General features: G+C 37.2%; 1 protein-coding gene across 5 annotated transcripts in view; it reads left to right on the top strand.

Moving 5' to 3' along the window:
* The first annotated feature begins 2,218 nt into the window (after nucleotides 1-2,218).
* Nucleotides 2,219-16,102, top strand: part of XPO1 (exportin 1) — a 60,051-nt gene continuing 46,167 nt past the window's right edge. The window contains exons 1-6 of one of the 5 annotated variants that reach the window (XM_087930282.1): nucleotides 2,228-2,398; nucleotides 3,554-3,579; nucleotides 7,083-7,214; nucleotides 9,060-9,161; nucleotides 11,272-11,430; nucleotides 12,935-13,007. Coding sequence is in view for 3 of the 5 variants with exons in the window: in XM_026696072.2 (XP_026551857.1) it covers nucleotides 7,089-7,214; nucleotides 9,060-9,161; nucleotides 12,935-13,007 (301 nt within the window). In the remaining 2 variants the exon portion in view is untranslated. Of the gene's footprint in view, nucleotides 3,580-7,082; nucleotides 7,215-9,059; nucleotides 9,162-10,247; nucleotides 10,312-11,271; nucleotides 11,431-12,934; nucleotides 13,008-16,102 lie in introns of all 5 variants that reach the window. The other 4 variants (XM_026696071.2, XM_087930273.1, XM_026696072.2 and 1 more) reach the window with 4 other exon arrangements.

Genomic DNA, 16,102 nt, shown 5'->3' on the forward strand with positions numbered 1-16,102 from the left:
TTTTAACTCTTTGGATGATGAAATTAACAATACTAGGAAAATACCAAGGCAAAAGTGTTGGCAAAAATATAAGAAACTTAATGTACACATGTGGGTCTTGTGCAAAATTCAAAGGTTTTGTAAAATGTCTGGCATATGCAGATTTTGAAAAGAAGAATATTGCATTAGACCCCAGGTTAGCCTTATTAGTAAGCAAATTTAAAAAGTGCACAAAGAGTTGTTAATAGTTTCTTAGTAATTGCTAGCCAATTTAGAGATCACATATGGAAGATAAGACATAATCTTTCAGCTTAGATTCTACTGTTGGAAGAAATATCCTTCAGGGTTCAGTTCCAAGTGGGGAAAAAGACATTGGAAACATGGAGGCTGTTTGGAAAGATGGTTTAATGGTGGACAGGATTATATTCCCTGGAGCTCCTGAGGGAAAAAAGAGAGGCGCAGAGAGTCCCTGGTTTTATGCCTTTGTTGGGATTTGAATTTGAGCTTGTATTCTGCTTGGTTGTCAGACTCCCATGGGGCATGAAGGGGCAACTCTGCAGGCCACAGGTTTCCAAACTTGGCAACTTTAAGACTTGTGGACTTCATTTCCCAGAATTCCTCAGCCATCCCTGCTGTAGGCTGTCCTACGTCCCAGGCTTGGTTGAGCCTTGCTGGATGATGATGTAATGAAAGGGCTTTGGGATTCCTATTATGGGTCTGCCTGAAGGAGGCAGATCTTTGTTATGGAGAAGACTGACCCAGGCCTTAATGGGCCATTAACAATGGTTGGGAGGGGTGAGTTTCTGCCTCTCTGAGTTTCTACTTCTTTTAGGGGAAGTATTCTGCCTTTTTAGTATATCCTAAAATATTTCATTTTCCTAGGAGGGGTGGGTTTTAACTTTCAACACTACAATGTTGGCCAATAGACATACTGGAGGAGTTGATGGGGAGGGGGAAAAGAAAGCTAAGTAAGTTTGGTATAATTTTACTGAATATGCACAAGGTGGTATTTATATACTCCTAATGCATTAGCAATCCATGATCAAATATTAGTTAAGAATTACTGAGCAATGTATTCTGTGCACTTATTAATATAGTTAACATATTTGAAAGCTCTATTTGTGCAAGAAATATTAATATTAAACTATTTTTAGTATTTTTTAGAAAAATAAGGCATGTGAAACCAGAGACAAGGAGCAGAAGAGGACCTTCTGAGGGAAATATGAGGTACAATTCTAACAATTCAAATAAAATGTAAATAATGGCACACTTCTCAAACTAAATTTCCAATAAGCCAGTCATGGCAAGTCTGTAGTCCAATCTTCCTGTTGAGTACCAGTTGAGAAAACTATTCCCTTGTTTCCATGGGTGAACATAAAAAACCGAAATCAAAGAGCACTTTCCAGGCTCAAACGCTTAGCCTTAGTGACTAAGGTATAAATTGATTAACGATGCAGGTGTCGCAAGAATCCTCGACGGTTTGGCAGGTCAACGTAACAACTCTTTCAGAAACAAAGGAACGCTCCACGGTTATCTTAATTTCCAAATGCTAAGAACCATCGCCTCTTGAACTACAGGGAGCCCTCCGTCCTTCCTTCTCGTCTCTACCCGTCGCCTGATCAATGCCTCCTTCCTCCTCAGCATCTTCCGCTCACAATTTCAATTACGACGCCCCGAGCTCTGCCGTAAACGGTCTCCTCCGCCTCGAGCTCGCCTCCTGACGTCATCTAAAGCTGCCACCCAATGAGAGGTAGGGCTTAAGTATAGAACCAGTCCTCGTGAATGCTATTTGAAGACATTGGGGCATGAAGGGAAAAAAAAAAAGGTCGAGGCGGGAAGAAATAGAGGTGGGGATGGGGCGGGACAACAATAAGAGAGACGATCCTCCTGCTCCAATAAAAAAGCGGCTACTTTTCCTTCTTTCTTGCATTTCAGTATGTTCATTCTTCTCCACTCCTGTAAGAGTAAGAACGAGGGAAAGAGTAAGAACGAGAGGGGGGAAAGAGCTAGGTTTCTCACACAAGAGCTTCGCCCGTTCGAAAGGGGTAGTGTAAGCAAGATGGATGTCCCGGTTAACCAATGAAATGCCGAGATCTATTATTTGCCTATAACCCCGTTAGATGGTCTATGTGTGTATGCGGATCCCCTTCTACTTTGAAGCTCCCTCCTCCTCTTCTTTCCGTCATTTCTTGGAGCCAATGGGAAGACAGGGCGGCTTGGGGTGGAGGCTTTCCCCCTCCCCTCCCGCACGCTCGGAGGCGCCATGGGCTGAAAACTAAACCGAGATGGAATCTCCCAGTCTGAACCGGTTTGAGCCGGTTCCGAGTCTGTGGCACTAGAGGAGGAGGAGCGGGAAGAGCGGAAGGAGAAGCAGCAGCAACGAAGGAAAGCGAGAGCCGGGGGGGAAACGAAAGAGCGAGTGAGAGCGAGGGGGGGGAATTGTGTCCGAGAGAAAGAAAAGCAGTCGCCCCACGCACTCGGTTCCTTTGCCGCCTTTACCGTGTGGGGAGGGGCGGGCGAGCGAGAGAGAGAGGAGGAACTGCTGGAGGGCGCGCGTGTGCGAGGAAGCAGAGCGGGGTTCATTAAGCGCAGGAGTGGATTGGCAGGAGGAGAAGCAGGGGTTTAAAATAGAGAGAAGGGACGGAGGTTAGGTATGGAAGTGAACTGAGGGAAAAGCAACCCGTGCAGTGGGAGAGTGTGAGGAAAGAAAGGGGGAGACAGCCCAGCCAAAGACTGGCCGTCTGACTGACTCCCGAGAGTCGGGTGGTTGAAAAGTGCTTCTGAGTTTTTTAAAAAATTAGGGACTCCCAAAACAGGCGTGGGGGTCTAACCAAGTGAGCGTTTTCTAGCTTCCCAGCCTATTTAATTTTGGAGTGGGAAGGAACGTGCTGTGGGTGTGTTGTAGGCCCCTAAATCCCCCCTCCTCCCCAATTGGCAGGTCTCCCTCAACTTCAGTGCTCAGCCTGACTTGCTTACCTGTATAAGGCAGTGAGGGAGTCTCCTTAAAATCGCTGTGTTTTAAAATATAAGTTATTGTTTATGTGGGGAGGGTGTAGAAACGCTCCCTCCAACTTAATGTTTTAAGGAAAGGGCGGGAGAGGGAAACCAGTAGAGAGTACGTACCTTCTTTCTTGCCTGGTGGAAGAACTTGCCTCGAATCAAATCGCACCCTCACCCTCGTGTGTCTTTTCGGGGTGGTTGGAAAAGGGTGAATCTTGGGTACACATTTGAATGAATGGCCAAGCCCTGTTTTTTTCTATGGGCGAATTTGTAACTTTAAGAAACAGAAAGTGATTTGTGTGTTGTTACCCTCTTTGCCCCTTTTTTTTCTGTAATTCACCTTTCCTTTCCATCCCCATTTGTTAGTCGGAGAGTTGTGGGGAGGGTGGGTGGGCTTTGAATGACTTTTGGACTGCTTATGAAAAGAGAAAGATACCTTTCTTTTGTATCTGTTTGGGGAGTTGAGAAGGAAGGAAGGCTGGACAGATCTCTTCACTCCTCCTCCTCGTGCTTTTTAGCTTTGCTTGGATTTCTTTTTTTTTTTTAACTGCTCCTCTCCACTACTTGCCTCTAGAAGAAATAGTTGTGCTACTCAATTAGGTAAGTGAGAACTTTCAATCAATGAAAACACGTGTATGGGTCATTACATTGGAAAGGGAGGGGAAAGGGGGTTTGCTGAAGAAAGTTGGGGTGTAAAGGAAAGCAATCCCTGGAGAAATCAACTGGAACTCTCGTGGAAGGGGCTGGATGTGAAAAGATCTACTGGAAAGATTGCTTTATGCTTAGCAATTCTCAGATGCATTTTAGTTTTTATTTGAAATCATGGTTCTCATCCCCCAGGCCTAAACTGTATACAGTAAACGGTGTGTAATCTTGTTTCCAAGGAACACAAAAATGGGGAGTACGAAGCTTTTTCGTAATACAGAGATAATAAGCGGGTCCTTCTTGAAGACTTGTACTTGCAGCCACATGGAAAGCAGAAAGAGAAAGGGGCGTGTATCTCATAGGCCTTAAGTAGGTGCCAGCTTTGGAGTAAGACGAAGTTCAAAGAAGATGTTTGGGAAATCGGAAATAAAAGTAATCAGACAGGGAAGGAAAATGTAGCAGGTTCCAGCAACCTAGGCCATCCTTGGAGCATGGCGGTGGGACGAGCAAGCAGCAAGTGTAGATGAGGAAACTGGAGCTGGATACTAAAACATAAGCGGGAGAGAGAAGGGCTTGGCGGGAGATGAAAGGAGGACCTTTTCTTATAGGTAGATGAAGGACAAGGCGGGAGACTGGGACCGGGTAGAGAAAAGAACAAGCGTTATCTGAATTATTAGGAGTGGAAGTTTCCAGAAATATTTTTTGTGTGTCTCCGTGCAGCAGTATTGAAACGTCCGCCTGGATCACGTGGGGGCCCTGTATAGAAAGCAGGGAAAGGAGGGAGGGGCTGCAGCGGCCCTGCTGTGCTCTTTACTGGTCTTAGGGCGGAAAAGAAATAATCTGTTTGTGCGTGGTCCGCTCTGTGCTGAAAAACGAAAATATCTTTGGGACAATTCTGAAAATAAAGTCACATAGCTTAGTTGTATGTCAGTAGCGTGGATGTCGCATGTTCTGCAGCGTGTCTGCCTGTTGTGGAAGGGCGGCAGCCAAGGCCTAACCAATGGGTGTGTGTATGTGTATAAGTGTGAACGTAGCGGTCTCCCTTGGATATCCATGTGCGTACGGTTTCTCTGTTTATGTTACTGGCCCATTTTTAATTAAGCCTTAAGTTCTTTAATCCGCTAATTTTTCTGTTAAGTTAATTTCTTGTTTCGAGGAAACATTACTGAAGCGTCTTTGTACGGGGAGGGGCAGACTGCAGTCCTTAAATATTACGTTTTGGAGTCAGTTAAAGGTTTTTCATCTTACACAGCTTATCTGATGAGATTTTATATGAAGTACCTAATTGTGAACAAATATAAAACTTCGCGAAGCCTACATTTAGTAGCACACTGATAACTAAAGATGAATTGGTTGTGCTGAAGTTAATGGAATTAAATGAAGTGCAGAGATAAGTTATTCAAGTTGTAAGTTTGTTAACCCTAAACATTGAAGGATGGTTGCCCACATTTATTTCGAATGGTATTGTATTCTTTTTTCAAATATTTGATGTATTTACTGATAAACTAGATATACCGATTAGAATAATTAGTTTACATTATGTCTAATTTTTAAGCTTGCAATTTTAAGAGCTTTTTTCACTTTATCTTTTGCAATTAGTAAATATATGCAGCATTAACTTTAAAGTATCGAGATCTTACAGTGGTAAGGTATCTACCCTTGCCCTTTTGTACTGTCTATTAGAAGCAGCTACATCATTTTAATGAGCTCATGTGGTAATAATGTTTCCATTCCATTGATTAAGTTTATAATATGCAATCATATCGAACTGGTTCTTATAAGCCACCATTCCTTGTGATAGTGAAGTTTTTTCTTCTGTTCAGCCATACCAATTCTCTGAGACTGTCTGGGTAGCCCTGCAGTTTTTTTGACAAGCTTTTTCAGAAGTGATTTGCCATTGCCTCCTACCTAGGGAAAGTAACTGGCCCAAGGTCACCCAGCTAACTGTGTGCCTAAGGTGGCACTAGAACTTATGGTCTCTCAATTTCTAACTTGACCACTACTACAAACTTAGTTAAGAAAATAATTTTCTTAAAGGAAAGGTAAGTATCAGTGGAAATTTCATGTAAATGCCCACTACAAAGTTTCTATGTGCATATTAACTGCTCAAGAAAAACCGGGAATGGAAATAGTGTTTGTTGAGACTTAGAACTACAGAATTAAATACCAGAGAACAGTATAACTAGATATTGAAAAATATGTTTAATTTTGTTTTGGACAATGATGTAAGGAATATTATTCTGTCACACCAAGTAAAGAAGTAATTTCCAATAGCATAGAAATTATTTATCTGATATACATAAATATCACGTTTGGAGGTGTGTATATAGTTAAAATTTGTTATTAATAGCAAAAGGTATATACAATTTACCATAAGAGTACTCTATGGATATTTAAAGTTCAATCTTAAGAGAGGTTAGAGCTGCTGAATTCAATAGAGGGCTTTGTAGAGTAAATGAATGAGATTGCAGCCTTGATTTGCCAGATTAAAACAACCTCAACATAATCATCTGTTTAGCTATTTCTTTACACATTTATATTATGGATTCCAATAGTAAATATTAATGGGACCATTTTCAAAACAATATGAACCACTGGAAGGCTTAGTCATAAATACCCTTCCAATCTAGTATCCTGAAATCTGCTGAACTACAATTCCATCATCAATCAGTTATAATCAGTGACAACATTTAGTAGGCATTGTAATCTGTATTCCTGGTGAGCATCAGAGGAAAGCTATTGCCCATATGGGAACACATCCTATTTAACTTGAGTAGAACCTTTGCATAGGGTAGGATTAGCATAGACATATATAGGATTGTCCTTTAAAAGTTAGGAAAGGAATAATGGGTGTTTCTTACAGGTAATATGTTAAACAGGCAACAGGCTTCCAACTGCTGATCATTTTAGTGAATTTGCGAAGAAGGCAAATAATTCACTATAGTTTTCAAAAATTGTTGCACTTTAATTCTACTGAAAATGAACTGCATTCTTTATCAATACACATGTTTACAATAAAGATAAAGATACATTAAAATTCAAACTTAATTTTGGGTGTAATGTTTAATGATTTATTTTGTAAGAATAAAATATTTTTACTTAAACGTAACATTGAAGAAACTTCAGTTCACCTAAGTAACTGGGTTACCAATATATTCACGGAACATACAGTGTTCAAACAATCTGTGTTATGGTTTAATCTTATGGCCTGGTTCAATAATGTCTTGAAACAAAATCTGTCCACCAACTATTCTAGTGTTTGTGCCAGCCCAGCTTCTGAGATGAAACCCCTCTTGTTATCCCATTTTTAAAATCTATAATTTGGAAATTAATTTTTGTCCTTTTGGATATTTCATGGTCATCAATTCTTCAAAATGTAATCATCTTTGTAAAATGCCTTGCTGAATTTTGAAAAATTTAAATTATTTTTCACTTGATTTGTTTCTTTACAATTTCAGTAATCTATGCCAGCAATTATGACAATGTTAGCAGACCATGCAGCACGGCAGCTGCTGGATTTCAACCAGAAGTTGGATATAAATCTGTTGGATAATGTGGTGAACTGCCTGTATCATGGAGAAGGAGCCCAGGTAGAGTACATAATTGGAAATTAGATATCCATTAAGGGATTTAAGTATACTCAAATCTGCAAAGGAATAAACAAGTTGTTCTCTTTAAGAATGACCTTATAGCTTGACTTGTAATAAAGTGACCAGAGAAAGCAGTAATATTACAGTATTAATATGCTTATTTGTATAATATACAGAAAATAATATACAGTTCATTTATGACTGTTCAAAGTTACAACGGCACTGAAAAATGTGACATGACCGTTTTTCACACTTATGACCTTTGCAGCATCCCCATAATCATGTGATCAAAATTCAGATGCTTGACAACTGGTTCATATTTACGATCAGTGCTGTGTCCTAAGGTCACGTGATCAGTTAATAACAGATACTAACTTATCAACTGCAGTGATTCACTTAACTATAATAAGAAAGGTAAAATGGGGCAAAATTTGCTTAACAAATGTCTCACTTAACAACAAATTTGGGGCTCAATTGTCATAAGTTGAGGACTACCTATGCTATAATAATAGAATCACAGAACACTTTAGAGAGAGTTTTTGATAATATAATCTGCTGATGGTCACATTCAGTACAGATTGCATCACAGTACTTGAACTGAAAGGCCAATAGCTTACTTAAACTTTTGGTGATAGCTCTTTTAGTTTTATTGTTTATGAGATCCAATAGTGAATGAGACATGTTCCTGCTCACTTACCTGGGAAGAATTTGATTCCTGAGGAAACAAACATGAATTTTGGGTTAGTTAATCTGGCCACCTGTTAGATTTTTGTCCTTGGTTAGTGAAGTCTTCCTGGGAAAAAATTGTTAGTCTCTCTGGTGGTGACTTCCTCTCTGAGGGAAGTTTTGGAGGAGGCAATGATCCTTCTAATGAAATCATCACTGGATCCAATAGTCCTGAATGTTTGCCCAATTTCCAACCTTCCCTTTTGGATGTATCCACCTGGAAAGTTGAATGTCCCCAATTCTACTTTAAATAGCCCTTGAAAGTATGACTTTTTTTCCCTCAATCCTGGGCTAGGATGGGCAATGGGCTATATTTGTGAGGATTCTTATGTCTGTTCCACCAGGATGATCATTTTCCTTTTCTGTTGTTTTTCTTTGGTTTTTAATTTGCATGCTGCCCAGAACCAAGCAAAACATATACGTTTACAGATTATTTGGCACCATTGTTCATGTTCAGGATTAATGAAAATTTTTCTTCAATTAACTTTCTTTGATATTTACAATAGCGAATAGGAGTAGAGAAATTAATATTTAAAAATTAATTTTGCATTGTTTAATCAAGTTAGGGAATAATATCCAATGTGTTAGAATGTATAAGTCCAAGAGACAATCCAAGCTTTTATATTTGTATTCGGGACTTCTGACACTAGATGCTAGGCTCTAAAGTTGGATGCTACAAAAATTTACTGTGCTACTTACCTGCATTCATGTTCTAAGTTCATAGCTTGAGTTTTTCTTGAGAGCATTCTATTACATATCTATCTCACAACTTGTGTTGTGAGTAGATATTCACAGTTTTGCTTTTCAAGTTACAATTGGAAATATAGAGATTTTTCTTTGTCCGGAAGGGTGTTTTCAGAGGTTTATTTTTTTAGAACTTTAATAAAGTGGTGTATGTGATCAAATATTAGTTTCCCCATTTATAAGGAAATACTGGTCTCCTGATGTGACTTTTTGCTAACTTGAGCACTTTAGAATGCATTAACATCTATCTTAAAATCTATGATTTTTGGAACTTGGTGACTATTCCATGTGTCTCAGCTATTTGAAATCTGCACTATTTTGAAATTATTTATGCAAGCTACTTTGGTATTAATTATTTGTGTTTTAACTTTTTAGCAAAGGATGGCACAAGAAGTCTTGACTCACTTAAAAGAACACCCTGATGCATGGACAAGAGTTGATACTATTTTGGAATTCTCTCAGAATATGAACACCAAAGTAAGTACATGATTTTTAATTGAGTCCTTCCTTTCTTCCATTCAGACTTTGAGGAAGGTATCTCAATTTTTAGATTCAGTGTTTGTTTAATTTTTTTGCTTGTTCCTGCAAGTCTCTTTAACTTAACCCTATACTATCACATGGTATTTCCATGAGGTTATTGGTTACTTTTTCTTGTAAAAGGCTTGAGAATTTGAGTCACATGGGATTGGTGTTAAAATTATGGTTTGAATATGAACAGATTTGAGTGTAATAACATTTTATAGCTGTATCATGTTAAGATTGTGTTTGGCTTTCATTTATATTAATGAAAGTCATATGCACATAACTGAGGGAAAGTATGTTCCTCAATTTTTTTTTACATTGGTATTATTCCATGTAGTTTAAAACAGGCTAGGCACCCCAGATACTTTCTTCTGTTGAATACAATTTATACTTGTAATACAGTTAAGCCATATCATCAGGATAGTGGCTGGCTGTAGTGGACATTTCTCAGCCTTCTGCAGTTGTTTTTGATCTAGAAAATTTAGAGGTTTAAATATAAATTGTCAAACATGTTAAAGTGGTTGTCATATAGCTGAAGAAACATGTGCATGGCCATGTTCTTTGCGTGCACACACATACTTTGCTATACCTTGTTCTAGATAATGTGCAGCCATGCTTCAAATAGTTCCTACAGAATTTGGATGATATTTATCAAAGTCTTATTTTTTAAAAAAAGGCTTCGTAAATTTTAGGACAAGGTTAAGAACTTCCTCAAAGTACTAAATTTAAGTAACCATGTTTGCCTGTTTGCTTGCCTGGTAAACTTTGCTTTTTATACTCACAGACATTACTAATGTTTAAGTTGATTTATCAACAGTATTTTTTAAAACACAAATTTGTCTTGTGAAAAATGAGATGATTAGAGGAACAGAAAGAAAGCAACAGGTAAAGAATTCTTCAATTTACATAAATTGCAAATGATTTGGTGCTAAATTTATGCACTATGACATTTGGCTTTTATGCAGTCATTTTTTTTCTTAAAGCTGTTAACACTACCTGATATTAATCATAATGTTCCATTATGTTGATTGCTTGTAATAGGAAGAAAAGGGGTGTCTTCCTGTGCAACTGACACAGCTAGGCTTTGACGGCAGGCCTCCACAAGGTCTACCCTTTTGATTCCCTTTAACTGAATTCTGTTCATCAATTGCTTTTTTTCCTTGTTTTGGTTTCTTGGGTGGTGGGAGGGAATGGGTTGGTTCATTGAATAAATGACCCTAAAAATTTCTGCCATGGGGATCATGATACATTATTTTGTCAATTTGCTATTTCTGTCCCATCTTTTTTAATTTAATTTTATCATTTATTTTGAAAATGTTTTTGAGACCTGGAGAAACATACAGTAGAGTATGTTCTACAGCTAGCAATTTTATGTGCATAAATTTTTGTAGGTAGTCCTGAGAACTTTTTAAAGAGATTGTAGGCATTGGAGGGGCTTTAATTAAAAAAAATATGTTAATTTTTAGAACTAAGTGTAAATACTTGCATAACAAAAGTAAAGAAAAACATGCTTGCCTATTTGCTTGCTCTGCTTTGCATATATGTAACTAAATGTGCATTTGTGAAAGAGTCTAGTACCATCCTCCAGGCTAAATGAAAATATGGGCTTTTCAGAATAATTTGAAGTAAAGTTGCATTAATCATGTGAGCCTGGAAAAGGGCATATAATGTAATTTTCTGGTAAATAAGTCCTTAGTGTTGGAGTGATCAGTTGTAGAAACTTTGAGAAGATGCTTTACCTAAGTACCCATACTTTATATGCATAAGTGCTCATAACTGCTAAGCAGATGGAATAGAATAGTGTGATAATAGCTTTATACCTGTGCACTCTTATTGCCCCAGATGATTGGGTGAAATTTTGGTAAATAGAAGTTTATTCATGATATATTCTAAGCATCTTTCTGTATCAATAAGAAGAAAACTTTGCTTCCTGCCATTCTGTGTCTCTAGAACTTGCTGCAGGATGGCAGTGAGGTGGCTATACTTTTGAGCTGTAAAAACTGTTCAGCTTTTTGTGTATCCCTGTGGTAGTCAATATTTGAAAACTTGTTTCTGAAACTCCTAGATCTGTAACCAGCTACACTGATGGGTATCCTCTCCGGGGACAGAAATTAATGTTGGAAACCAGTTAGTCTTAAGAGAAGTGGAACTAATATTAAAACAAGAAAGATACTTGCACTGGTATCTACTGTACAGTTTTGATTAGAGGGAATCATCGTAACAGGTGAAGTCTTGTCATGACACTCTGTTGTTCATGTCTGGTGCTTTGGCTGCTATGGATGCTATTATTTCATGAATGCCAGCACTGTTCTATAGAAATGTTTGTTCATTTAAGATTTAGGCCACAGTACAACAAAGTTGCATGCATTGTGGAATAGGAAGAAGAAATAAGAGATTTGCAAATTGCTAAAGATTTGCTTGCTGTTTCTTTGGCATCAGTTCCGATTGCCCAGAAAGCAACCTGCTGTTCAGTTTTAGATGTAGTTATGCTTTTTCTTTCTTTTTTTTTTAAACTGAGGCCTGCTGAAGAAACAGCAAGCAACAGTCCACTGCTATAGATAATGTGTTTCCCAACATTCATAGGTAACTATAGTATTTTAAATTGCAGCTATAAATTTAAAATGTTTTACCAGTACTTCTGTACTGAAAGTAGAACAGCTTATTAGATCTGAAAGAGATTAAACAATAAACTTTGAAGGAAAAATGCACGAAAAGCTAAAATCAAGTCTCAAAAACCTTTGAAGGAAGCACAGTGTAGTTTGGGACAGTCTACATTGTGCTATTCATTTAAAATGAACTTACATGATACCTCTGGCTGAAATTAAAATTACCCTATTCTGTATAGACACTAACAGTATTGAAGAACTTTTATTCTTGGCCAAATCTTGACCAGCATTTTGTTACTGAAGCCTAATTTTGCCTTTCAGGTATTGCCTCCCATCTTCTCACTATCAGCAAGTCTTTGACCCCTTTTCCTCCTCCACTGTGCTATTTCTTTAAATATATTTCTATTTCTATGCAAGTTATAATAGAGGTCATATTTAATATTTTTATGCTGAGATAAAAGGAATAAAATGGGTTGAAGAATTTTCATTCCCTATAAATACATTGCTTTCAAAACATATATTGGCAGGCTTACCTGGAAGGTAAAACAACCTCAAGGTATATATGAAAATGGTGAACTTTTGACTGAATACAAAAATTAATATTGAAACTATAGATATGGCTATTATAGGGGAGATATTATTGTACCTTGAAATAAACCTGAATTGTCTTGCTGTTCTTTAAGAAACGCACCAATTCTTAGGAAGCAGATTTTTCTGAAGATGTTACTGGATTTAGTGTTAAGCCCTAACCTTAACAATTCAAATGACAGAAAGCCCATAAACATCCAAGTTGCTAAACTTGACTGTATATTTGGAAGCTACAAACAGTCATTTAGGCCATGATTTTTGTTGACTGCTGATTTTCTCCCCTAAAGATAATTAATTTGGTTTCCCAAAACATTTTTTATTTGCCCCCCTCTGGTGTGATCATGACTAAACAGGGCTTTAGACTAGCAAAGGAAAAATGAGGAAAATGCATGGGAAAAACTAGTAAATGGGTGATAGATTTGTTTTTGATCAACATAATCTTAATAAAGTGTGAATGATGTCAGCTCAAATGAGTATCCTGAAAGTTGTTATTAACTCCAGTATATTCACATATTTCACTTCTCCAATTTTCAGTATTATGGCCTGCAGATCTTGGAAAATGTGATAAAAACAAGGTGGAAGATCCTTCCAAGAAACCAATGTGAAGGTAGAGACTTTTTTCTGATTGGTAACATAGTTCTTTAAGATGCGGATCTCATATGGCTCTTTTTTCTTCTTCTAATCATGGTGCATTAGTCTTATATGATCTGTTGTATCCAACTAGCTATTCTCAATGCATTAGGTGATAGGAATGATAATACAATGCCAGATTAATAATGTTATTTGGAATAAAGCAGTTACAAAGTTTAGTGTTACTTCGGAGTTCCAATTTGTCTATAAAACAGACTTCAAATGAGTATTGTTACTCAATCTAATCTAAATGTGAATATTCATACCTATTAATCCCTCATTAGATAATTGCCATTTGTATTTCTATTAAGCATTCTCCAGGTCTACTTGTAAAGCATGCATGTAGTAAATGGTAATGACTGATTTCATTCTTCTCCTTAACTGTGTCCTCAGTGGAACACCTGTTTACATCATACCATCTTATGTTAAGGCAGCTGTTTAACATTGACAAACAAATTTGTAAAAGAAATGTCAAGAATAGTTGCTCTAGAAATTACTGGTGTGAAAAAGAAGTCTTGATTAAAACTGAGTCACTTATTTTTCCAGTGCTTTGGAGACGCAAACCAGCAATCCTTCCAAAACATCCTAAGTTATTTTGTTATATCCCAGTGTTTTGTTACCCTTTAAGTTGCTGGAAAGGTAGAGTTGATATTTGCAGAATATTTGTTAAGAGGTTTTTGTTAAGCAGAAGGCTCCTATATTGGCTGATTGTGTTAAATGAGATGAGTGCCATACAAAAAACCTGCTTGTTATCTTGCATATAATATCAATTTTTGGCATTTAGTCTGGCCACTTGATTAATTGAAGTTAGAGCAGAAGGATTGGGGCTGATATAAATATCTACATTACAGTGTCACACTAGCTCCAACAAACTTGTGGAATAGCTAATGTCCTTGCATTAAAAAATTAAGTCAACTGATACATTAAATAGAAAATTGAGTTTATAGTATAGACTAAGACATAAGGCATGTGCTGTAAACTGGAAGTAGACTTTTTGAAACTATTTGTTCATTTACTTATGTAAATCCTTCATATGAACATAATTATTACTGAAGTGATAAATAGAAGATAGAGGACAGGTTTGGTTTGGTGGTTAAGACATCAGACTACATATTAAGAAACAAAATTCTGGATTGGGCTTAGGCATGAAAGATAGCTGAATGACTTTGAAGGAAGGAATACTAGATATGTTTGTTGCGTTGAGTTATAAAATTAACAAAGGCAGGATAAAAGCATGTTTAGAAGAAGAAATAATAATGAGGACACTTGTAAATAATATAGATTATACATACTTTTTAATGCAGAGAATATCCAGCAGATGAAAGTTTGTTGTTCTGTTTGGGGACAATAAATATACCTATAATTTACATGTTTCTAGTGTGTCTAATACTAACATCACTTTTAATTTAGAACTTTTAGATACATTTAAATGTTTTCAAATTATATCTACATAGCACTTGGGAAGAACTTAAACAAATGCTAAAATCTTGCATGTTGTCAGAAAGATACAGGAATGTTCTTTGTTAAAAATGAAGTCTGCTGGTCAGATAGTCATGTTTCTGTATATTTGCAAATAGGTTTGGTCAACTAAAGCTACTCATCTAAAGTCCTTGTAGAGAAAGAATGATAAGCCAGTGATGCACAATCTTTACATGCAGGAAATGTGATTTGGAAAGTTTCATCTCTGAAACCTGGAGAAGTTGCAGTGGATAGAGATTATATTGAAGTACAATCAGTTGATTAAATATATCAAACCATTAGATTCCAGTGTATAACTTTAGTAGAATATATTGCTGGGATTTGAAGTGAAGGTTAAATCCCTAGAGATATCAGGATTGCTGAGAGTTCAGTCTGTATGTTCTATTACGTTTGCATTTTATTTACTAGATTGCCAAAAGATTACTTTTAAGTATCTAGTGGTAGTTCAAGGAAAATGACATGTAAAACACATTAATTTTAAATTGATTGTGGACCATACCTCTCCCAACAATGTTTGTAAGAGGAAGGAGGTGAGCACTGATCATACAACCACCATGTGACTTATGATTATGAGAGATCTCTGCAGTCTAAACATCAAAAGGTGCTGGGTAGGAATGAGAGATTTGAGTTTTATAAGTGAGTTGGAAATATTTCTGGTGAATTAGAGATAGCAAAAGGAGATAGGGGCTATAGGAGCCATTATTTCCTATGTCATGTTTGCCTGAGTGTTGTTGCAGGACTTTATTATGACCTCTGTATAATAGAGTTGCCTCTAGAGAAGATAGGCGACATACAAAGCTAATAAATAAATAATATAATAGCAAAGAGTTACATTTTTAGTATTTTTTGTTGTCGTAATAGTGCATTGCACAGCTGTCAACATTGACGTTTTAGTTGACACACACACACACACACACACACACACACACACAGAATGGGGAGTGCACATTGTTGGGTGTTGGTTGCCAGGTGATGGAAGGGACTCACATGGGGGGGGGGGGTCCAAAAGTACAAAGATCCTGATGGGCAAAGCTACTGCAACTGGCTCAGGAACCAGTAATCCAGGCTTGATGACTGCTTACAAGAGCAAGCCAAGAAAAGACAGGGGCGGAATGTGGCGAGTCCAGATAGCGAGCTGGCTGGCAGAAGCCAGTAATGCTGACTAGAACCATTTTTGGTTTGTAAGTGCATTACGTCCAAGAAAGAATAAAGCGGACCTGCTTCATTCACAGCATGTTTTTTTTCCCTATGCTCAGAACAGCGACCACAGTGTTTTTCAGATTAAGAGATTTGTTCCTCTGCTAGTTTCTATGGCCAAAACACTTGAATCTTTGTTGAGTTTTGTTTCAATGAAATGCAGGCATTTTGAGTTTTGTTTTGTTAAACTGTGGCAAATTCCAGCTGGTTTAATTAAACTTTCAGGGTATAGCTGCAAATAATGGATTTTTTTAAAAAAAATTAGTACAAACTGCTGGTTGAGATTAAACTATTATATCTGCCATTAACAGGTCTCATCCCAAATAGTCTTTAGCATTATAAATATAATAGTAATTTATTAAACTTCCAATTCCCATTGACTCAAGATGGTTCACA

This window comes from Pseudonaja textilis, chromosome 1 (assembly GCF_049901715.1).
Source record: "Pseudonaja textilis isolate UNSWEBS1 chromosome 1, rPseTex1.2, whole genome shotgun sequence".
Lineage (NCBI taxonomy): Eukaryota > Metazoa > Chordata > Lepidosauria > Squamata > Elapidae > Pseudonaja > Pseudonaja textilis.